At 35.2% G+C, this 21,755-nt stretch overlaps 2 protein-coding genes across 2 annotated transcripts; one reads left to right on the forward strand and one right to left on the reverse strand.

Moving 5' to 3' along the window:
• Window positions 1-1,843: 1,843 nt before the first annotated feature.
• LOC120332888 (uncharacterized) lies at window positions 1,844-10,444 on the reverse strand. Its single transcript, XM_039400217.2, has 9 exons — window positions 10,169-10,444; window positions 9,070-9,213; window positions 8,660-8,797; window positions 8,122-8,256; window positions 5,469-5,618; window positions 4,853-5,005; window positions 3,499-3,654; window positions 3,063-3,242; window positions 1,844-2,355 (listed from the first exon to the last, which is right to left on the reverse strand). The coding sequence occupies exons 1-9, from the start codon at window positions 10,239-10,241 to the stop codon at window positions 2,165-2,167; spliced, it is 1,320 nt and encodes a 439-aa protein (XP_039256151.2). The 5' UTR covers window positions 10,242-10,444; the 3' UTR covers window positions 1,844-2,164.
• Window positions 10,445-18,010: 7,566 nt separating this feature from the next.
• LOC120333479 (ceramide synthase 4-like) lies at window positions 18,011-20,023 on the forward strand. The gene is made up of 6 exons (XM_078119053.1): window positions 18,011-18,177; window positions 18,333-18,453; window positions 18,819-18,937; window positions 19,401-19,437; window positions 19,486-19,629; window positions 19,877-20,023. The coding sequence occupies exons 1-6, from the start codon at window positions 18,011-18,013 to the stop codon at window positions 20,021-20,023; spliced, it is 735 nt and encodes a 244-aa protein (XP_077975179.1).
• The last annotated feature ends 1,732 nt before the right edge of the window (window positions 20,024-21,755 follow it).

The following is a 21,755-nucleotide window of genomic DNA, read 5'->3' on the forward strand; positions in this document are numbered from 1 at the left end:
GAATTGAATACGAAAATTCGGAAAATTTGTTTTTACGTGTATAAGGTAATTTAATTGGAGAATGCTGCTTAACTACTCAGTTGTCTGGACACTCGCGATGCCGGTACCGTACCGTCTTACCAAATACCGGTAGTCGGTTATAGTCGCTTTGCGTCTGACCGTACCGGTAGCCACACAATCACTCATCATCTCCCATTCTTTCACGAGTGATTGCATGGGTACCGGTACGGTCAGACGATACCGTACCGGCATCGCACGAGTGTCTGAGCAGTTAAGCAGCATTTTCCAATTAAATTACCTTCTACACGTAAAAACAAATTTTTGTATCCAATTCTATATTCTCTTATCCTTATTATAAATATATTGCTTGTGGTTGAACTTGTAGCATGGAGAATTTGTAGAACATTTTCATGTTGAATTTATTGGATATTGGTCATGAAAATCAGTAGTGAGTTAGAAACCCAGGAAACACATTTGTGCGTGTAGGATTAATTAAGTCTGACAACGTTGGTCCCAAGCAGCATCAAATTTTCTAAAAATAAAAACGCGTGACAACGATGGGCCACGAGGCGGACCATCGTTGTCAACCTTTTTATTTTCTTTTTATCCAATTTTTTTTTCAAATTTTTTTTTTTTTTTTAATTTTTTTTTTTAATTTTAATTTTTTTTTTAATTTTTTTGTTTGTTTTATTTTTCAATTTTTTTTTTTAATTTAAATTTTTTTTTATTTTTTTTTTTCAATTATTTTCATGTTTTTTCACAACTATTTTTTTATTTTCGCTTTTTCATTTTATTTTTTCATTTTTTTTTTAAATTTTACACGTGACAACGATGGGCCACCATACACCTCTATACTGAACGATTTCTAAAACATAATCAGTTCACCGCAAATTTATCTCCCGTAGCATTCAGTTTAAAATAATGTCACTAACTGTACTACTAGTAAGCACCACAAAATGCAAAAAAAAGACTTGCATTGCCACTTATGAAAGTTTGACTTGATATACGTTTGGAACTAGTTTCTAATCAGAATATATTATTCACGATTGTGTTGCAAGAGTGTCTATTTAGTGTCATCCAACAAGTTTTACTAAAACTTTACTAAAATACACTTTATATCTCTTGCAGTAGAGCAATCATGAAATCATACCACGAACATAAGATTACGAGAATTTGCCTTGTAGCCAATGGGGCCAACAAACTCAAATTATAACTTATTACGTGAAATATCACGATGCGGTTGAACTCCGTTCATTGAGAACAGTGGCACAAATTAACGAGACAACTGAAGCAGTGATATCAAATAATAATCTGTAAGCTAACACGACTGTACAGCGACTGATGAGCCACACAGATAGATGAGATGCGGCGGGCCGCAACAACTAAGAGTTGTCGCGCTACTCGTAATTCGAGTAATCACATTAGGTCAGTCGATGCTTAAGGTGTTTTCCATGAATTTCCAAGACCTAGTACGGACACGATGCTTCGTTTCATTATTCGATCAGGCGTATTGGGTGACGGGAATTTATTATATTTGACTTAGTGCAGAATGAAATTCAACACTTGCACATTATGAGATGGGATAAACGAAATGCTGCTTCACAATAGCAATACCTGTGCAAACAAGATTCTTGTGTTGAAGGTGAAAGGTATTTTGGACCTCCTGAACTCAGGTTGTGTACAAGGTCAAGGTTCAGGTTGTGTGACATCTTGGTGCGCATACTTCAGGAGTACCGGTATTTTACATTCGCAATGATCTGCTAAGACAATATCTATAAAATGTATTACCTTCCCTAAATGATGTCTCATTTATCAATCAATATCTTAAAGGAGGACAAAAAACTTAAACTTGCACAAGAAAGCAGCGGAAAACGCTTCTATTTATTTATCGATAAATGAATACTGTTACCATTATGACACCATGAAATACAAAGTCACTGGGTGGCGCAACGGTATAGTGAAATTAGACTGTACAATGTATTAACAACTCCATATCGTCACTATAAAATGACTGTTTAATATTAATGTACATCATGCAAGACGCATTCGACAGTTTGTTGTCATACTTAAAATGAAATGCTTGTTTTCAAACCGATTATTGAATGTACACGACCAATACCAATAACAGTTGATGGAATTTTAATTGGCCGATCAAAGGAATTTATCAATATATCTGCGTTCTATAGGCCGTTTGTGTGCAATAAATTCGTCTTCCTCTTGAATCGAAAAATTCTGCGTGGCAACCTCCGCAACTACTGACTCTGCATTCGGCGTATGGATAGTTGTAGCAAGTCACTCCGAGACAAGGATTTGTACTACAGTAACCGTATCCTGGTAATCCACGTGGACATGAGCCTGTTACCAAAAAAATAGTAATTTGTAAAATAGTAAAAATGGTAAATTTTGAATCTATCAATCAAAACAACACTTAAAATAGCATTGGATTGATAAACAGGGGGTCATGACTCATGAGTGCTAAAAGTATCCGCGAGGGGACCTCGAGCTAAAAAGGTTGGGAACCACTGTTCTGGAGGATACCGAAATTGCAGAGAGTGGATTCGTGATCGTGACGGCTCGCTTTGAATATAATTAAAAAAGCACACATTTACAAATGAGTAATTTGTTACGGACACATCCACCATGATATGAGATATCAGCTGTTGTGGAGTATTATGACTTTATAAGATGGCTGTCACTGTAAGTATTCATGAGAATCTTAGATATAGAATTATGCAGGAATTGTATCAATGTATTAAATCTACTTTTAACACTTATGATATGTCATTTTCCATATTTTAATCAATAACCATTTTGAAAAATATACTGTAAGCTAAAAATCACGACTTATCTCTTTAGCGAACTTGGATACACACTACAAAAATAATTACGCTTTTCAAAGCAAACAAAATCTAAAGTGTGTAATGTAAGTTCGTTCCTTTTCCTTGGTTTGAAGAACAATGTTCTTTCGACAATGAGATGCTATGAATAATAGAATGAATTACCTTTAACACTGTATCTATATTTTAACTCCTTGGCAGCATTTTAAAAACAACATGACTTACAAGTTGAGGTTACATCGTGATTTCTCGAATTAAAGAAGCGGGGTAAGCATCCATTACAGTATCCTCTGCATTGGGTAAGAAGATTGCCCGGACAACTTGCTCTTGAACATGGAATGCATATTTGCGGACAACTACTTTGAGGGCGGAATAAGTTTGAGATAAGTATAATTTTGAGCAGATCTGTAACATAACAGAATCATGTTTTTATTTATGTTGAATAAAATAACTTTTACCAATTGTTTTCAATAGGAGAGGAAATTTGTAAAAATTTAAATTTATGACCTATAGTTATCGATGACTTGGATTTAATAACGTAAGGGTGGTGAAAATAGGAATATTTGATTTAGGTAAATTCTGAGTAAAATATTGTATATTTCGAGTGACAAAGCTTGCTATAATTACAATTTTTGATTTGAAATAATCTAGTTCTAAAAACCTGATAGGCCTTTCTTCGGAGCATCCTTACAAACTGTTCCACATCCATTTGAGCAGCATATTTCCTTTTTCTCACAGTCATCATTTGATTGGCATTCTTCGATACAGATTCCTGCATCGTCGTCAACTTCTGGGCACTCTGGGTCTAGAATTGGACCTGAAATGGGGCATATATATATGGTAAAAAGATTAATGAATATGACAAAATTCTGAACATAATTCTGTTTGAATACACAACACACATATTGTTTAGACTGGCGTTTCCCAAACTGTGATCCGCGGAACACTAGTGTTCCGTGGCCGTCTTTGAAGTGTTCCGTAGAAAAGTCTAAAATGATCGTGATGGCGATCTATGGAACGTGAAGTAGTCGCCCAACTGATCGTTCGATATCGCGTTACCGTCGGCCTAACTAAGGTGGGGTAGTGCCATTTTCGTTAATCGTATGCCTATAGCTATTTGACTGTTTATGTTCATTATTAAGTTTACGGCAATCCTTTTGTCATATGTCATGTCATAGCCAAAAAGTAGGTCTAAACTCTGAAGAGTAAAGGCAAAAGGTCAAATCTTCTTCCTCCATCTCTGCCGGGTTTTACTTTGAAAAGCTGAAAAAATTACAGAGCAGCAGGTCTGCTGCTCGCGAAATTTGTAGTACTTCTATCTTAATTAGACGTAACATTAGAGGCAAACACTAAGTAATGGAAAGTAAAAGACATAGAATGATAAAATGTATGAATTGATTAATATACACATCGTTTAAATTAAGAAACAATAAAACATTTATAATAAATGCAATATGTAAAATATTCAATCAAATTTTAGGTATGTTTAACACAATTCTGTTAGTTTTCGCGACGCATTTGGCAACTCGCCACGGCGAACGCATTAGGAACCGCTACATTACACAATTTATCTTTATCAATTTTACCCTTTCATTTTTTGGTGTTCCCCGAGGCAAGATAAAAAGTGTTCCGAGGGTGAAAAAATTTGGGAAACGCTGGTTTAGACTTTAGATATATATAATTCATGCCACGGCGATAGTCTGCGAAATATCTTTGAGTCACATTTTTACATTCCATAGTTGCCTTAATTTTTAACGATGGCGACATGTTAAATGGTTCTTTGTAACATCGCCATTTCCAATTTTACATTGATACATTCAATAGATTGTGATATAGAAGTTTTTTATTACCTTTTTTTTTTGTTTCACAATTTAAAGCTTATTATCAGTCGTCATTTCTGTGAGAAAGTGTTTGCTTTCAATAGTTACAAGTTGTTTTCATTGATGTTCGAATAGGCAGTTTAAGGTACAACATCGGTTGTAAATTCTATCAGTATTGAAGCATGATATAGTTACCTTCGCAATTCTCAATTTTTTTCCCAAGTTTGTCAAAGAAGTCAGTGCTACATTCTCCACATATATTTTTTCTACATTCTGCATCCGGAAAGTTGGGACAAGTTTTACCGTCACAAGAACACATTTCAGTAGATATGGGAAAAGGACATTCACCTAAAACAAATGAAAATACTGTATAATACTTACATTATCAAATTGTTCTAGAGTTGGTTGACTTCAATATGCATTGAAGTAGATCTTGTTCCGCATAAAGTAAATGAACTAAATTCGGGTGATTTTCTGATAGCCTCTTAGCCTCCTAACTTGATTTGAAAAGGACTTGGTATTTCAGTCTAGTGGATATGAACGATAGCAAATTTGAACTTTAAGTGCTTATTACATTTTCTAGCAACAGTCGACTTTCAATTTGGACTTTCTCCCGAATTTGAAATAAGCCAGGAGAAACCGTGCTTTGGTACTGCTTAAATTTTGTAACAAGATTGGGTAATATTCAGAAAAAAGTCAAGTACTGATAATTAATTGTAAAAAAGGATGTGTTCAATTTTTACTTAGAGCATGTGTTCTGTGTTTTTAGGCCACAACAGTTGAAGTAGTTAGCAAAACATAATACTCTTACATCCATCAGCAATTTCGTTATCAAACTTATCGAAGAAATTTGCAACGCATCCGTTGCAAGTACTCCGACATTCAGCTCCGGTGTGTGTCGCACAGGTGGTAACGTCACAAGCGTTAATGACGCAAAAAATAGGTATCCCTCCTGGACAATCTGATAAGATACAATATGAGAATAACTGTCTGCTCTATCGGCCATAGAAACTTAGATTGGTTCGACGGAGCATTGGATAATCCAAGAATAATCTATAGGAATAATGGAAATAAAATCTATATATATATATATTATTATATGGGAAGTAATGCATAAATCAAATCTGAAAGCAGCTATACCAGTGGTTCCCAAACTTTTTTGACCATCGCCCCCCTAAAGTAGTTTATACAACTTCATCGCCCCAATGCACTACAAAAAAATATAAAGTCAGAAACGAATTTATTACAGACCAAATAAGAAGACAAATCATAGTTTATAGTGTTTTTTAATGAGATAGATGAGCTTGGTGTTCTTCAGCGAGTTTTTTATTATATCTAAAATTACCCCATTTACTGATGGAAAGGTGATTTCATTGTTCTAATAGCAATAGTAGCACGGCTGAAAACCCCTTTTTCACCATATAATAGGTCGGAAATGAAAGAATCCAGGGTCCTACCTCCTCAAAAACCGCCGTGTACTCTTGCCTTATAGCATTTCATTTCCTAAATTCACCCCATTTCACATTAAAATAATAAGAACAAAGTTAATTTTCCCAAACTTATAATAATGATTTTCGTACATCTCATTCATTCGTACAGCCTGATGACCTGCACCAAATACTTCGGAAAAATCCATCCCCGATTCCTCATCCTATCACGGCCTCCAGTCCATAATTAACCAGCCATTTTTTTGGATTCATGGACTCGGATGTGGAAGAAGCCGTGACTGACTATCGGCTACGGCCCAGGGGTCGGCAAATTTTATGTCGCTCGCAGGACAAAATTCAGGGTTGCTAGTCTTTTGCGGGTCGCATATATTTTTTGAGAGTTAAAAACGGAATACACGCGAAAACTGCGACAATCGTGAACTCAACTCAGTCGTCTTATTAAAAAAATATTACAATGACATTTAATGTGACACTGTCTTGTTGCTGCATCGCGCTGGATAGCTTTACGACGCCAAGATTGAAACATTTTCCAAATGGGCATCACCAAACCCACTTCTTTGCTTGTTCTTTGTAATGTTCATTTTCGAAAATAATGGTTTGCACAAATATGTACTTCCAAACATCGAAGTGAATATTTTCGCACGATTTGTGAAATTTTGATAAATATATATTTTCTTTAAGAAGATACATTCTTACAAAAATCAAGCAGTGGTGAATCTCCCGAATATGAATATGAATTTTATTTCCTTATTGCGTGTTTCCATTTGTCTAATTATAATTAAATTGTATGCTCGTTAAACGAGTGGCTGTTCACTAAATTGTTAGGATATACACGATAAATTCTGTTACGTAAAAAAATGTAATTTACTCCTCGAGCGTAGATTATAAATAAAAAAATTTCATCGTCAAAACCGCCGTTTGGATATTTCCCCGGGCATAGACTTCCTTGTTTACTTCGTGACATTGGCCAATCAGCAAGATGCAAAAAACGTAACAATGCCCCCTTTCGCAGGCGCTCAGACACTCTCACTCGGACAGATTTTCAGGGGTGGTCGTGAGCACTACCTCATTTTCGCGTTTTTGAATTATATTCGTTAGTATTTAGTTGTTTTTCGGAAATTTAAATATAAATCAAATAAGTCAATGATTACTTTGTCTTTCTATGAGTTTCAGTTTAAATACAGCAATCAAAAATTAGTGTAGAAATAGCTGTGATAGACTAGGCTAAAATTCTTTATCGGTACTTTTAAAAAACAGATTGTTAAATGGTGTGTATTAGAATGATAGTTTGAATCAAATACCCCATTTTACAGGCCACAGCTCGCGAAACCACTCTTAAAATAAGCACCGACAATTTTAAAATGGTAAAGTATGGAAAGAATTTTCCGCGGTCAAAGGTCGGGGAAAAGTCCATTCAGTGAATCGTCCCGGGCCAGATTATTTTACTTCGGCAGTATTTAGCCGACCACTGGGATACGCAAACTACCTTACCTTACTGCAAAGACGAGACCAGAAATCCTTTCGCGTGTGAATATCGCCCACATGATTCAAGCCTGCGAATGCACACAGAGTACAGAATTAAGTGCGCCGAACATAAAACAGCTTTCGCGAAATCGCCCCCCTATCGCCCCCTTAGACTTTTTCGCCCCCCTCTGTATCGTTTTCGCCCACTGGGGGGCGATATCGCCCACTTTGGGAATCACTGAGCTATACCATGGCGACAGTACGCTTCGAAAATTCAAAATAAATGGATCTATAGATAGTTGACCTGTCTTGCTATATATATTGTAACTGATAATAATAGTCTAGAAAAAAGACGCTTAGAGATACTATCTATATATATCTTACCTGATGGCTGTACGGTTCACAGATAATGAGAACTGATCTCATTCGCATTTCGCTTAGTCGGTGTTTGTGGACTTGAATGGACTTCATTACAGATCGAGGTAGGAGTAGCACGATTCGATTATTTTCTTATATTGTGTATCATTTTTGAAATTTCGTCTATTTACTTACCATTAGTCTGCACGCATTGAGTTCCGCATCCATTTGAACAACATATTTCTTCCATTGGACAAGCTTTTCCAACGCCACATTCTGATGCACATGTACCAATACTTCCTGGCGGGAAAACGGCTTCGCATCTCGGATCTGATTTCAAGAGAAAAACTTGAGTTTTCACCAAAAAGCAAACTCATAACAAATACATCAACATTTGTTAACAATATTCGCAGCAACATTTGTTACAATCATATACACCCCCCCCCCCCCCCCCGAAAATTCTGTTAAAGTTCTCCGTGCTAAAAAATTATTTCTTTCAACCAGTTTTCATTTCACGGCATCATTGTAATTGTACAATCACTGCTAATTTGGGTGTCAACATTAACATGCACGTAGATAAGTCTATAATTTCTATTCGATTTTTTCATCCTCATTGTCCATGGTCCATATTTTCGAATAAATAAATTGAATATTTCGAGTTTGAATTTCTTGCTATTATTACAACTTTTGACGCCCGCAAAGTACTGCCAGAACATTTGTTTGTTTATCTCACCGTCAGCGATGACACGGGAGCAACCAGAATAACAACAGATCTTGCTTGTTCCAGTATTAGTTGGTGTATCGGTGCATTCATTAGTTTCATCTCCGTTGCACGGAGGTCCAACAATGTCAGCTGCCGGGCACAGATCGACTAAAAATATATTTTTAGAACATTTCAACAACAGGCTTTGTACTAAAAAAATTACGACAGCGATATTATTGTCATAATTTATTCAACATTTCGACAATATAACAATTAAGAATGCCGAGATAATTTAATTGAATGTTTCCCATAAAGAGTCAAGAATGATAATTCACTCATCTAACGAGTGAAGCAATGACACACAATTTTTATTGCCATTTATCCCATTATAGGTAATTGCAATCGATGAAAAATATTTAGAAAAATAGAAAATCACTCACCCATAATGGGGTCAACACAGTCTAATCCACATCCTGCTACAAGACAGCATATTTTACCACCTGAGCAGCCATCATTATTCTCACACTGGTTTGAGAATGTAATGCAATTTCTACCAAATGAGTCGGGATCGGGACATGTCAAAACTTAAAAAAAGAAATATATATATATGAGTTTTTGTAGTTGAGGTTTTCGTTAATCACTTTGTAGTTACATTTCCAAAAATGTTGTGTTAATTAACGCAGCTGAGTTTAGATCGAGCAAACAAAATTGAAAATATGGAGTAAAAAACGATTCCAGACATTTTTAAACAAAATTAACTGAGAAGTCTTTTTGATCGCAGCTGCTCAAGCATTTAAAAAATATGTAGAATTTGAGAAACTAAACTAGTTTACACGCGTCCAAAAATTGAGACTAAAACTTTATTTTTATCGGTTCAACGTTAGGGAACCATCTATTATCTTCCTATTCCAGCATATACAAAACGCCAGAGAGCGCACAAACACAATATATTCATTTCTAACCTCGCGTCATGGGAACTAGACATATCGACTTAATGGTACAACAAATTAATTGAGGAATCAAAACAAAAAACGAGAAGATCGATCAGAGACCGAAGACTTATCGATCGAAAGTTAGGGGATCCCCCAAAACAGCGCTCTTACTCCATAGTGACACCTTGTGTCCTATCACTAATAATTAATAACTCGCTAATTATACGACATAATTCACCCAAAATCAATAGGCCTCTGGTCCGACATATGATGAATGCACATACAAAATCTGGAGCAGATTCAATCTCGCTTTCGAGAGATATCGCGTGCATCTAACAGGCAGACAAACAGACAAATACCTATCAACATACTTACCGATTAAAATCGATTAGTAACAACTGCTTTATATACTGTCAAACTATCATATCAACCTTTAACCTCCAGAAGTAAATCCAATCGCCAGTTACCGGGTATGTATACAGATACAACGTTTCGCTTTCACCTGATGCGTCACCGACTACATTTTTATAATATAAGGTCATATATATATATGTATATATAACACGTCTGGAGGTTAATAAAAATAAATGACACAAATATGACTCACCCACTTCCCCAGCCAAGGTGAAATCTTTCATGCAGGCCAACAAGACCATTGCAAATTGTAGAAAATATTTCATTGTTCAATGCGGGGCCTAAACGGTCGGATATGAAAATATCGAAATAATAGGTCTAATTAGGTTCATTCAAAACCTGGATAAAAGCAATTGTTTAAATCATATATCACCCTAACATATTCCAACAATAGCGTAACCTAAAAGACACTTGCCAGAATGCCAATTCTAATTATATAGTCTTCGCATACCCGAACAACGTTTGCAGCTCAAAAGTTTCGTTTGAGTTGTGCAGCAGAAAAGTTCAGTTTTAAATTCGGCCTTCATTTTTTTAATTGCGAATATTCTATATATACAACATTTTTTCATGACTCTTGCTAGTTAGCCGCAAGGCATGAAAGGAGCGTTATGTTTCAGTATCATTCGCAGGGTGGTATCCCATTTTTTGCATTATTTATTTTAAACCTATATTTTTATAACTATTGCTTTATAGTTGTGAACGCGGAATATTGCGTGCATCGCGCTTGGTAGCTGAATACAGCGGTGTCGGTTTTCAGACATATACTCACTCTATTGGTAAAACACTTTTAATTCAAATAGGCTTTAATTGCACTATGAGGGCTTAGAAATATTACAATTGACAAGTGTATTTCTAGCAGACCATCATGTATTGAAGTTACATGTAAGAGAAGAAACTTTGCAATATTAACACAAAACTGTTAAACCTTTACCTTTAGGGCAGATAATCATAAGATGAATGGAAAACTAAACATACATTTGGCTTGATAGGCAGTTTGCTGTTTATACGTATGTTTACATTTGTAATACTAAATAATGCTGGCTAAAGATGACGAAAACTATGGCCGGAGGCAGATTACTATCGGTCACTATTCTGAAAACTTAAGTCTATGAATATAACAAAAATGCATTTGTTTTCCAAGCATACATGCTTATGAAGAGGTGACATTTTCCAAAATATTTCTCCTCGAACCTAATCAGCCCAGTCAAAGTTTGAAAAATATTCACAGTCCGAAATGGACACCCGGGCAACAAAGGTATCTTAGTCTGAATACGAATATTGGTTATTTTTTTTACTGTGATATATACAAGAATTGACAAAATTGTCGGGAATCATTGAACTAAATAAACACGCGTTTATAGCGCTGACTCGTCTTCTAGCAAACCTAGAAAAACGTCGAATATTGTAAATAATAAAATATCAAAGGTATATAGTTATAGCAGTTAATAAAGGTATAATGAGCCCTTACCGCCATTAACAACATCCCGTGCTACTGAAATTTATATATAATCTATGTCATTTAACAGCAATTAAGTTGAAATTTAATATAATCTACTTTAATTACCCAAGCTAAATATAAACTAAAGATATTCATATCCAATATGTTCCACAAACTAATAAATACAAAAATATATGCGGTTTATTGTTAGAATAGGTATTTTCTAATGAAGCCTTAAAATGTTTTACGAAGATTTTCTCAACGCTCTTGGTACTTGTTACGACCTGGTGAGGTTATATCGTATAACATCCGAGGTCAGATAAAAATATATGATAACATCCGTTCCTGGTACAATGCTGTTGTAATCTGTTAAAAGCGTTTTTTACTTTTTTTTTAATTTTTTCGTTGTGGTTGTTACTTTTTTTGCTGAAAGTGTTTCAATGCTGATGTAGTTTTGGTGTTATCAGACGACAGTTATTGCCCAGATTATATATAACTGCTGGTTGATGATACAGCCTATATGTTTTCCGCAAACTGCACTGTTTAGAAACTATCAGTGTTCTTCACTTCGTAAACAGGTCATACTCATAATATGCAATATACCATCAATAGTCAATGTGATGTATGTCGAATAAAACAATCCGATAACGTGGTAGATGTTACAGAAGACTCTTTACCGCCGTAGGGTGTTTGGGGAGCCTGCTAGTCTGCCAGGCACATTAGGCTACCACATACGGATATGCCGAAAGAGAGATTTATTGCCACAAAACAAAGTCAACACTATTATAAATATAATACAATAACAAAAATATTTCAGCAGTAATAGCAGTGATTGACTATTGCTTTGTGCGGGTCGGTGTGCAAGACCGACTTACCCTTTTTTCTCTTTCTCTTAGGATAATATAGGAAAGCACTACGCTAACCAGAAATTCTGCTGTGGACACGACTTTTACAGTATATTTTAATCATCTGCCTATATAGTTTCATATCTATTCAAGTCCAGAAAATATTACTGACTGCAATTTACTAGCAAGCACCATGCTTCAAGTCAACTAAAAGAATTTCTTGTCGACAGATCCTTCCAAATACCGGTATCAACTCGTGATATTTATGAATTTTGCTTCAGGAAAACACTCCTACTATCAAGCATAGCGACAGGGGCACTGTCATCTCTATTGAACGCAGAACACATGAGTAAAAGATATGTAAATATGTTTTTTTTGAAGAAAAATGTTAACAATCAATTCATAATATATATATATATATAGCAAAAATATATATCTATGGGTATAAAAATCTTTCTACACGAATTCTTCTAGCTAGTTGAATATCTTTTGGAATGATGGTTACTCCTTTAGCCTGAATACCACATAGATTTGTGTCCTCAAATAATACAACGAGATAATCCTCACTCGCCCCCTGCATTGCTCCTATGTCTGCACTTTGAAACCTCAAATCCGTTTTGAAATCTCGATCTCTCGCACCAGTCTTTGGAATGGAAGTTTCCGAATGAGAATTCGGTAGATTTTTGGTAACGACAAATATCCCGATGAGCTACTGTGCCTGGTCTATATCTGTGTTGCTTCTTTACTCCTCCCGCCGAAGTTGCGCATTGGTTGCAAGTTGCTTTCCTGGTACTTTTACTCCAATTGCATTGTTAGAGCAGTTTGCTTCGTACGACTGGCTAAAATTTCTGGGAATTTGTTAGTTTGCAGTCTTTTGCTGTACCAAAATCATATTTTTGACAAAAAAGAGAGAAAATTGCGGATGCAAGTAATACTTCTATCAGTTATGCAAATACGTCAAAATGAGAATCGAGTTGTTCTGAGATACCGCATGCAAATCCATCAATACAAGTGAAATCAAATACTCACAACATAATACAAGAATATGTATCACATCCTTCAAATGCTGAATCTCAACAAGGTGAACAAATAAAATAAAGTATGTGTGGAGAAAATGGCGAAAACGACTATGCAAAACTATCAAATATTGTTAACGGTGCTTAAGGTGAAGGACTTAAGGTTCCATAAAATGCATGCAAACATTTCTTACAACCATGTTACCCCTGTATTTCTCCATTGTTGCCAAAACTTTCATTCTTTAACTAATCTACTGCCTACTCAGTGCATCTTTGTTTGCATTACTTTCAGCTTTGCATTCCATGCAGCTCACCGTAATATTTGAAATAAATAAAAGTAATAGACTTCTGGCGAAACATTTAATTTTTAATCACTAAAAATTTCAAAGCAATTAGTTCAGTAATCAAAGAGAAAAATGATTTTTTGTGACAAAGAACAAGAAGAACAACAACAACAACATAATAACAAAACGACCCATAGATCCACTTACGTGTTCAAAAACCTCGCATTAAACACGTTGTTCGTTTCAAAAGGGAACTTGGTGAATATGACTGTATAAGTGGATATGAAATGTGTATCAATTTCTTTGATATATATATATTGGAATGAGCAATTATGCGCGAAATGTTGTAATTATAATGTTACTTGGAAAAATGTGCTTATCCTTTGCATCAAGATAACGGCATTTCATGGTCCCATTTCGTAACAAGTTAATAAACTTTAATGTTCTATGTTGCATATACAACGCTATTTGAACAACTCAAAAAAATTTGTATATGCGAGATTTGTCAAGTTGCAAGTAACTGAAAATAACTTGCACACTAAAAAATCTTTTGAGTTTATTGTTTCGAACACACCTCTTGCAAGAAACGTCGTTTGAAGAAGCAGATCGACAACATTTTAACACAGCATTTGAATATCTCGAATTTATGCATGGAGTTGGAATTGCATCTGGACCTATCATCGGCGGCCTGCTTTTTGATATGAGTGGATCATTTGATATTCATTCGCATTTGCAGGAATTTCAATTTTATTTGCAGTTAGTATACTTCCTATTGGTCTCGGTATAACAGGTCAAATTAAGAAACTGAACTTCTGAAGTTTATTCCATGATCATGATAATTGAAAAAGTCACTATACACAAGTATAATTTTAAGGGAATATTTAAACTAGCCCAATTTCGTAAACATTTATTTTATGTGGTTTAGTCGAATATCTCTGATTGATGCGAATGCGTTCGTCTGTGTTGTCGACACAGATGCCTAATTCCTGGAAAGGTGATTACGGTAGACAAGTAATAGGATTCAAAATTTAAATAAGAGGTCCTTTTTCATAATGAACTTACTAACTTCAAATTATCTAATTTAAGAAAACCATCATGAACTTAAAGCTGTATAACATGATGGGTACGTCATATTTACGACTTTCGTGTTGCCCGCTACAGCGTAAGAATTAGTAATAGCCGTGAGATAGGCAGATTCGTCGGAAAGTCCGTGGGATATATCAATAAAAATCTATTATTAAATATATCATATAAAAGACCTCGATCTCATTTGCGGCCGCAGTTCACAAAAACGTAATGTGGCCGTCTATATAACAAGAGAGCTTTGCTCAAATATATGGACACGTCACAAGGTGTCGCTATTTTTTACTCTGACACATAAAAAACGAATCTCCTAAAGTCCACAGAAATTTTTAAAATAAGTAAAAGTAATAGCCTTATGACGAGAAAATCAATCTTTAACCACTGAAAATTTCAAAGCAATTGGTCCAGTATTCGAAGAGAAAAGCAATTTCATCATGACGAAAGAGAAGAATAATACTAACAAGAACAACAACATAATATTGAAACGATCGTTATGTACACTGACGTGTTCAATGAATGATGTACAGCCATGGTCTAATAATGTCTGAAGAAGAAAACCACGATTCACCGCGTTCACGACATTTCAAGAATGAACCCCGTCAGGGAGGCGGCGAATTAAAGTTCCCCTTGAGAATGGAACACTCGCGACACAAAAAAAGTACACAAAACAATGTTACAAAATTATTCGTATGCAATAGCCTGCCACTTACTAGCCTACTAACGCTTTTCAGAGCCATGGCACCAATGAAATCTTACTGAGATAAAGTCGGAGGCGACATCGAATATTTTTCTCTATTAGGAAGCTCAAGTACCTTCGTCTATAATAATTCGATGGGATTCGACGGGAGCTTGCAGAGTAGCGCAGAGTAACCTTTGTAATTAGTTGGAAATCAAACACCTTTGACTTTATACCCTTGGTTTTATATATACCATAAAAGTAGTATTATATCTAATATGGTGAATAGGGTACAAAAAGCTTCTGGAGGGGAATCACGAGTCATGAAAGTTTCGGAACCGCTGCACTACTACAACCAGACAACCGCCTGCAAACACTGCAATAATTACAAAACACCCAATTCGGAGTCGAAACATTGACTCATCAGAACAAAAATGAGAGAATTTGTTTTATTCGTTATCGGTACCCGAACTTCATGGCTACTACGTGTTCTGTAGATTTACTGTATATAGATAGGTAAGTATCTAACTATAGTATATTTAAAAAGTTATGACAGGAAGTGCACATATGGAACGTTACGCTGAATTCTTTATGTTGCTGAAAAAATCGATTACAAGTTTTCAGTGCTTGGACCTGGAGCTGCTATAAGACATTAGTTTTATTTTTTCATATTCCTCTCGAAATTGTGGAGCGCGATATTTAACCCAAAATGTTCAATCTTTTTTATTCTAGTAAACGAGCTAGTTGTTACTGCATAGTACGTTGATAACCACATCGGAACTCCACGCTCAGCATTTCCGTGAAGTTGTCACGATCCAAAGAAAGAAAAAAAATTAATAGCGGATACTGGCAGCGTCTTGTGCTACTCGTATAAGATAGTTCTTATTGATTCTGACTTGCATTCAGCGCGTCAACTCGTTTGTGGTAATGGGTTTTTAATAACAGAATGGAGTGCGACAAAAATTGAAAACTTGACAGCGGTCTGATTTGAAAACTCCCGGCGCTAAAATGGCGACTTCCGTCGTAATTTCGTACACTGTGTCAACCCTATGAAATCATGAACAAACGAAGGCAAGAATACTACATTACTGCGACTAAGTTAACTTATTAGAATAAAATAATAACTTAATTAATTTCAAAGGACTGAACGTGATTCGCCACGAGACGAATACAATTAACGACTGTATGTATACAAGCACGTATGCTGAACACCGGAATCGCTACAGTTGCAACAGGGCAATCAATACAATTACTTACAATGACTTACCGATAGTGTAATTAATATTATTCAAACGATTATACGTATAAAATTAACCCGTTATTACACTACATTATTGACAGCGTGAAAGAAAATATGTAGTGTATATATTCAGAATATGATTTCGATTTATGCTATTCTCAGATGATTTTAGACGTAGGCTACTGGGGAACTCGATGGAACTTTTCCCGAGCATTCCTTGTTTACTTCGTGACATTGGCCAATCAGCAAGATGCAAACAGTGACGTAACAATGCCCCCCTATTTCGCATCCTCTCAAACACTTTTCTCATTCAGACAGATTAATTTAATTGCAGTAATAAAAAATTAGTGTAGAAATAGCTGAGATAGACTGGGCTAAAATTCTTTACCAGTACTTTTACAAATCAGATTGTTGTATGCGATGATTCATAATGATGGTTTGAAACATATACCCCATTTTACAGGAGCCAACTTGCGAAACCACTCTTAAAATAAGCCCCGGCAATGATAAATTACAGGAAGAATTTTTCGGGGGTCAAAGGTCGGGAAAAGGTCCATATATATATAGATATATTTATTATAATGACGCCCGTATGTGCTTATATTAATCCTACTATAGTTTAGTTTATGCTAAAGTGGAACGCCTTTACGCAAATTGCGAAATAGTCTTATATAATAGGTTGTGTGTCATTGCCTAATAACCAACTTTGGTTTGACTGACTATTCGTACCGAAATTCCCTACTGGGTCCTAATGTATTATGACCAAATTCGTAGAAATTTTAAAGGATGTGTACAATATGAACCATACAAGTATTAATTTGAGTCTCTCTCTGATTTGAACAAAAGTCAAATTAAGGTTAGTCACAATATTTATGTTTGGAAACCCTTGTTCTCTTAACAGATTGTTACAATTTTTCTGGCGTAAAAGATCCGGTTGAGACCATCTACAGCTGACATGGGCAAACTACGGCCCGCGGGCCAAATCCGGCCCGCGTGGTAATGCAATCCGGTCCGCCTGATGCTGTCACAACTAAACTAAATCCAAATTTTGATGTTTTACCTGAAAATGTGAAGGAATTTGTGGAGACTGTGATTAAATTTAGTTTTGGCACGAGGCTTATTGTTTTCTACTTTTGCTTTTGTAACACTGTGAATATTGGATAAAATGTAACTTTTTACCTCACACTTACATGGCCCGCCACTCTAGCGTGCAAAATTATTGGCTCCTGGTCCTAAAACCTTGCCCACCCTTGATCTCCAGGGTAAACTTCTTCGAGCAACAATTAAATATCGACTACTACTTTCCGTTAATTTTCGAAACCTAAACGAAAAATACGTTATTTGATTCCTAGGAAACAATTTGTTTGTGCAATAACTCAGACAGTTTTCACCAAATTTATTTTACAGTTAGACGTTTAAAATACTTTTAGCCGCTTTGCACAAAAAAGAGCAAATGTTGAACTTTTCAGAATGGTTGAAAAGTTCATTCTGGCTTTCAGATGGTATGTCTTTCAGTGATTTTGAAGATAATGAAGGTACAACATACCCAAAACCGAGAGATATGTTGTTTGTGCCATGTTTTGCACTCGTAATGCTGTTAATAAGATATTTATTTGAAAGGTAAGTAATAAGGTAAACGTAGGAGTTGGCGAGAGGACTAATAAAATCTTGTACATAAAATAATTATTTATTTTGTTCCAAAAGTTAGTTGTCGGATTAACAGAAGGCTGATTGATCATCTTTGTGTATTCTGAATGTGGAATAAAATATTGCAGATGCGTTGCCCTCCCGTTTGCACAGTACAATAAACTTTCTGATGAAATAAAGATGAAATCTCAAATACCAAATAGGACGTTGGAAAATTTTTATAGAAAAAACTCGGTACATCCCACGAAGGTATGAGGACAAATTTATATTTGCCAGATTAGTCTAAAAATCATTTTTGCTGAACTTGATTGGCAAGTATATATAATAAGGAATTACAGATGCCATGTATTAGTATTGACACCCTTTCAAATGTAAACTTTTCGGGATCAGACTTTTGATGTGTCCTAAACATCAAAAATATTTTATAATTTCATGTGTGCTTGCTCATCGAGATTTCGAATATATTGAAATATTCCTATTTGGGATCCCCACGGATATATACGTCCTTAATATAATTCCAGCGTGATAACCCTAATTCATTTTTGAAGCCTTGATAAAGAAGATTCATTTAGGTTTACAGTCTTATGAAACCGAACAATTTTGTTTCGATTTAGTCGAATTTCGAAAAGTTATCAAAACGATTAAACATAAATCAATCGGACATACGTATTTGGTTCCGGCACAGAAGAAATAGTGACAAACCGAGCGTACAAACGAAATTTATCGAAACGAGGTTGTTAATGAAGACTATAAACATATTATCAGAATAAAGTATTGAAAATTGTGAATCGTTTGACTGTAAATTTGTCACACTAACCATTTTGTTACCACTATTATCTGTGCATAACTGTAGTGCTTGTTATCAAAGCAATCTCGAGTCGATAAAAAGCGTTGGCCAAAAGTTAGGTAACAGTCATTATTACATATAGTTATATTAATCAATTGTTATTAAATATTACGCTACTTTCAGCCAACTCTGTATATGCAATGTTACAAGTAATACCTAACAAAATAAAATCGAATTGACATCGTATCATTTTTAAAGCTTAGACTGACAATAAATATGGCGGCATATCAACGGTTTTACAATTTCTTACAGCTGGAAATTCACATATTACACCGCAATATTTATTTATGGGATGTCATATCTCTGACAGGTAAACTGTTTTTTTTTTTTATTCCATTTTTTGGTACAGAATTTATAAATATTTGTCATTGATTGATGCATGCAATGTTATTCATACAATTCGACGGAGTTGACAACATTTGTTTCTTTGACAGGAACCTTGGTTTTGGGATCACGCTAAATGCTGGGATGATTTCCCACATCAGAATCTCGATGCTGCCATTTACATTCATTTTGTTATTGAATCAGGATATTATGCATCACTTGTGATTTCAGCACCGAATGATATTATAAGAAAGGTAAAGAACCATACACCTCGTTTACGGTGTACCACGTTTTTTTTACAGCGCTTACCTAGCCGTGGTATATATCCAACACTCGTCTAGATATTTTGTAAGATATATTTGCCGCATTCAATGTTTATGGCCCTTTTCATATATACTTGAAATTTGATGCTATTAATGACTATTAGGACTTCTTCTTCAATACGGTTTCATATTTTCAGTAGGATTTACTTTAAATTTAAATTCATATTTTCCTTCTTAGGACTTTTGGGAACAGATAATACATCATATTGCAACATTGGTGCTAATAATATTCTCATATTCCTTGAACTTTGTTAGACTAGGGGCACTGACTATGGTGCTCCATGATGCCGCAGACTTTTTGTTACAAGGAGCAAAATGTCTATAGTATATCTTCAAAAATCAAAAATGGCGGATTTTACTTTTCTCTGTTTTGCGGTTACTTTTATTGTGACGAGGCTTGTCATATTTCCATTTTGGTAAGAATCTTCATGAAATATACGATTGGTGCATGCATGCATACAACACAATGGTGATGGGAATCCTCGATTTCTATTCTTTTAAGTCTCGAATAAACTTGAGTCGTATAAAAAAGATAAGTGGTTGATAAAGTATGATTCACAGCATATCCACATCTACCTGATATATTGATTTAACATAGCGAACTTTCGATTTCATTTTCAAATTCTTTCTCTTTTTCATAATTTTTAATTCTCCCCTTCTGATAAGTTGAATCATAAAATTGATTTTTGACCTTTTTTTATTTTACAGGATAAGTTATAACATCGCCATCACGAGCTTTTTCATAATAGGACCATACATAGCAAGTTTTCTCTCTACTGGACTTCTATGCATTCTTCAGTGTTTGCATGTATACTGATCTTTGATTATACTTAAAATAGCAAAGGAAATGATGTTCCGTATACCCGGAAAGGTATTTTCCTAAACTAAAGTTTAAGTGTTGCTGCAACAACGCATTATATATATACATTATAATATCGTTTATACCATGACAAATATTTTATACCAAAACACTGCGATTGTTTTAGCGTAGTTTCGGTTTAGGAAATATGATCAAAATTTGTGGTAATGTAAGTTAGATCAGGTGCTATCCAAGGTGTCAAGAGAGAAAATATCAAAACCGCGGTTGTTTTCAGAAACTCAGCGACGATCGAAGTGATGAGAAAGAGTTATCAGAAAATAAAAATGAGAAGAAAATCACATGAAAAATACAATGCATCTGATTGTCTTTCACGAATGACAAAATCCAATGAGATACAGAAATTAACGAATAAACTTGAGATTTTAAACTCAGTGTAATATACTTTCGACGCGCGCGTAGAAAGACGTAAACATTCTAATGCGCGCTACCTCTGCCAAGTATGGCGCAGTCGAAATCATATTTATCAAAACATCACAGCGCCAGGGATGATATGTATGACCGAAAATACATGCTGAACCAATAATAAGTCATTATAAAGGAGTTAATGTTATTGATTTCCTGTTTGAGTCGCGTCAACAATCTCACAAATCTGACTGGCGATTTTGAAATCAACGCTATTTATACGATTCGCACTTTGCGTAACGGCTGGAGTCTCTTTTTCGTGAAATATACGACTCTACTATAGTACATTGACTGTAAAACACCATTAATATCTTTTAGAGTTGGACTAGGCATGAATAATACTGAGTATATGCCATCCGGCTGTGTTGGGTTTGTTAAAAGTAGGAATTACTCGCGTTCTTCGTTGCTGAGATTAGGGGACACTAGTCTCTCGCTTGATTTTACTTCATCTGAACAAGGTGTTTCAGAATTGTTCACGCAGTTGACGTTGATCGTTGCTCAGCATCTTAAAATTGTTCTTGTATTGTTTCCAATTTCTTGCGATCATAATATATATGTTAGTCTTGAAAACATCTTTTTTTCTCCTGTAGTATTTTCCATCGACATTCACGCGATATAACCTTGGGGACAACTGCTGAGTGCATGTACTAAATGTTCCTTTGTTTCCAACAGGCTACATGAGAATCCTCCGCCCTTTTTACAAGTTTTGAAAGTTGTTTCGTGCCACGATCGTAATATTTCTTGAATCTGGCGCGTTTCTGCTCAACTTTCGATT

Source organism: Styela clava, chromosome 13 (genome assembly GCF_964204865.1).
Source record: "Styela clava chromosome 13, kaStyClav1.hap1.2, whole genome shotgun sequence".
NCBI classification, from domain to species: domain Eukaryota; kingdom Metazoa; phylum Chordata; class Ascidiacea; order Stolidobranchia; family Styelidae; genus Styela; species Styela clava.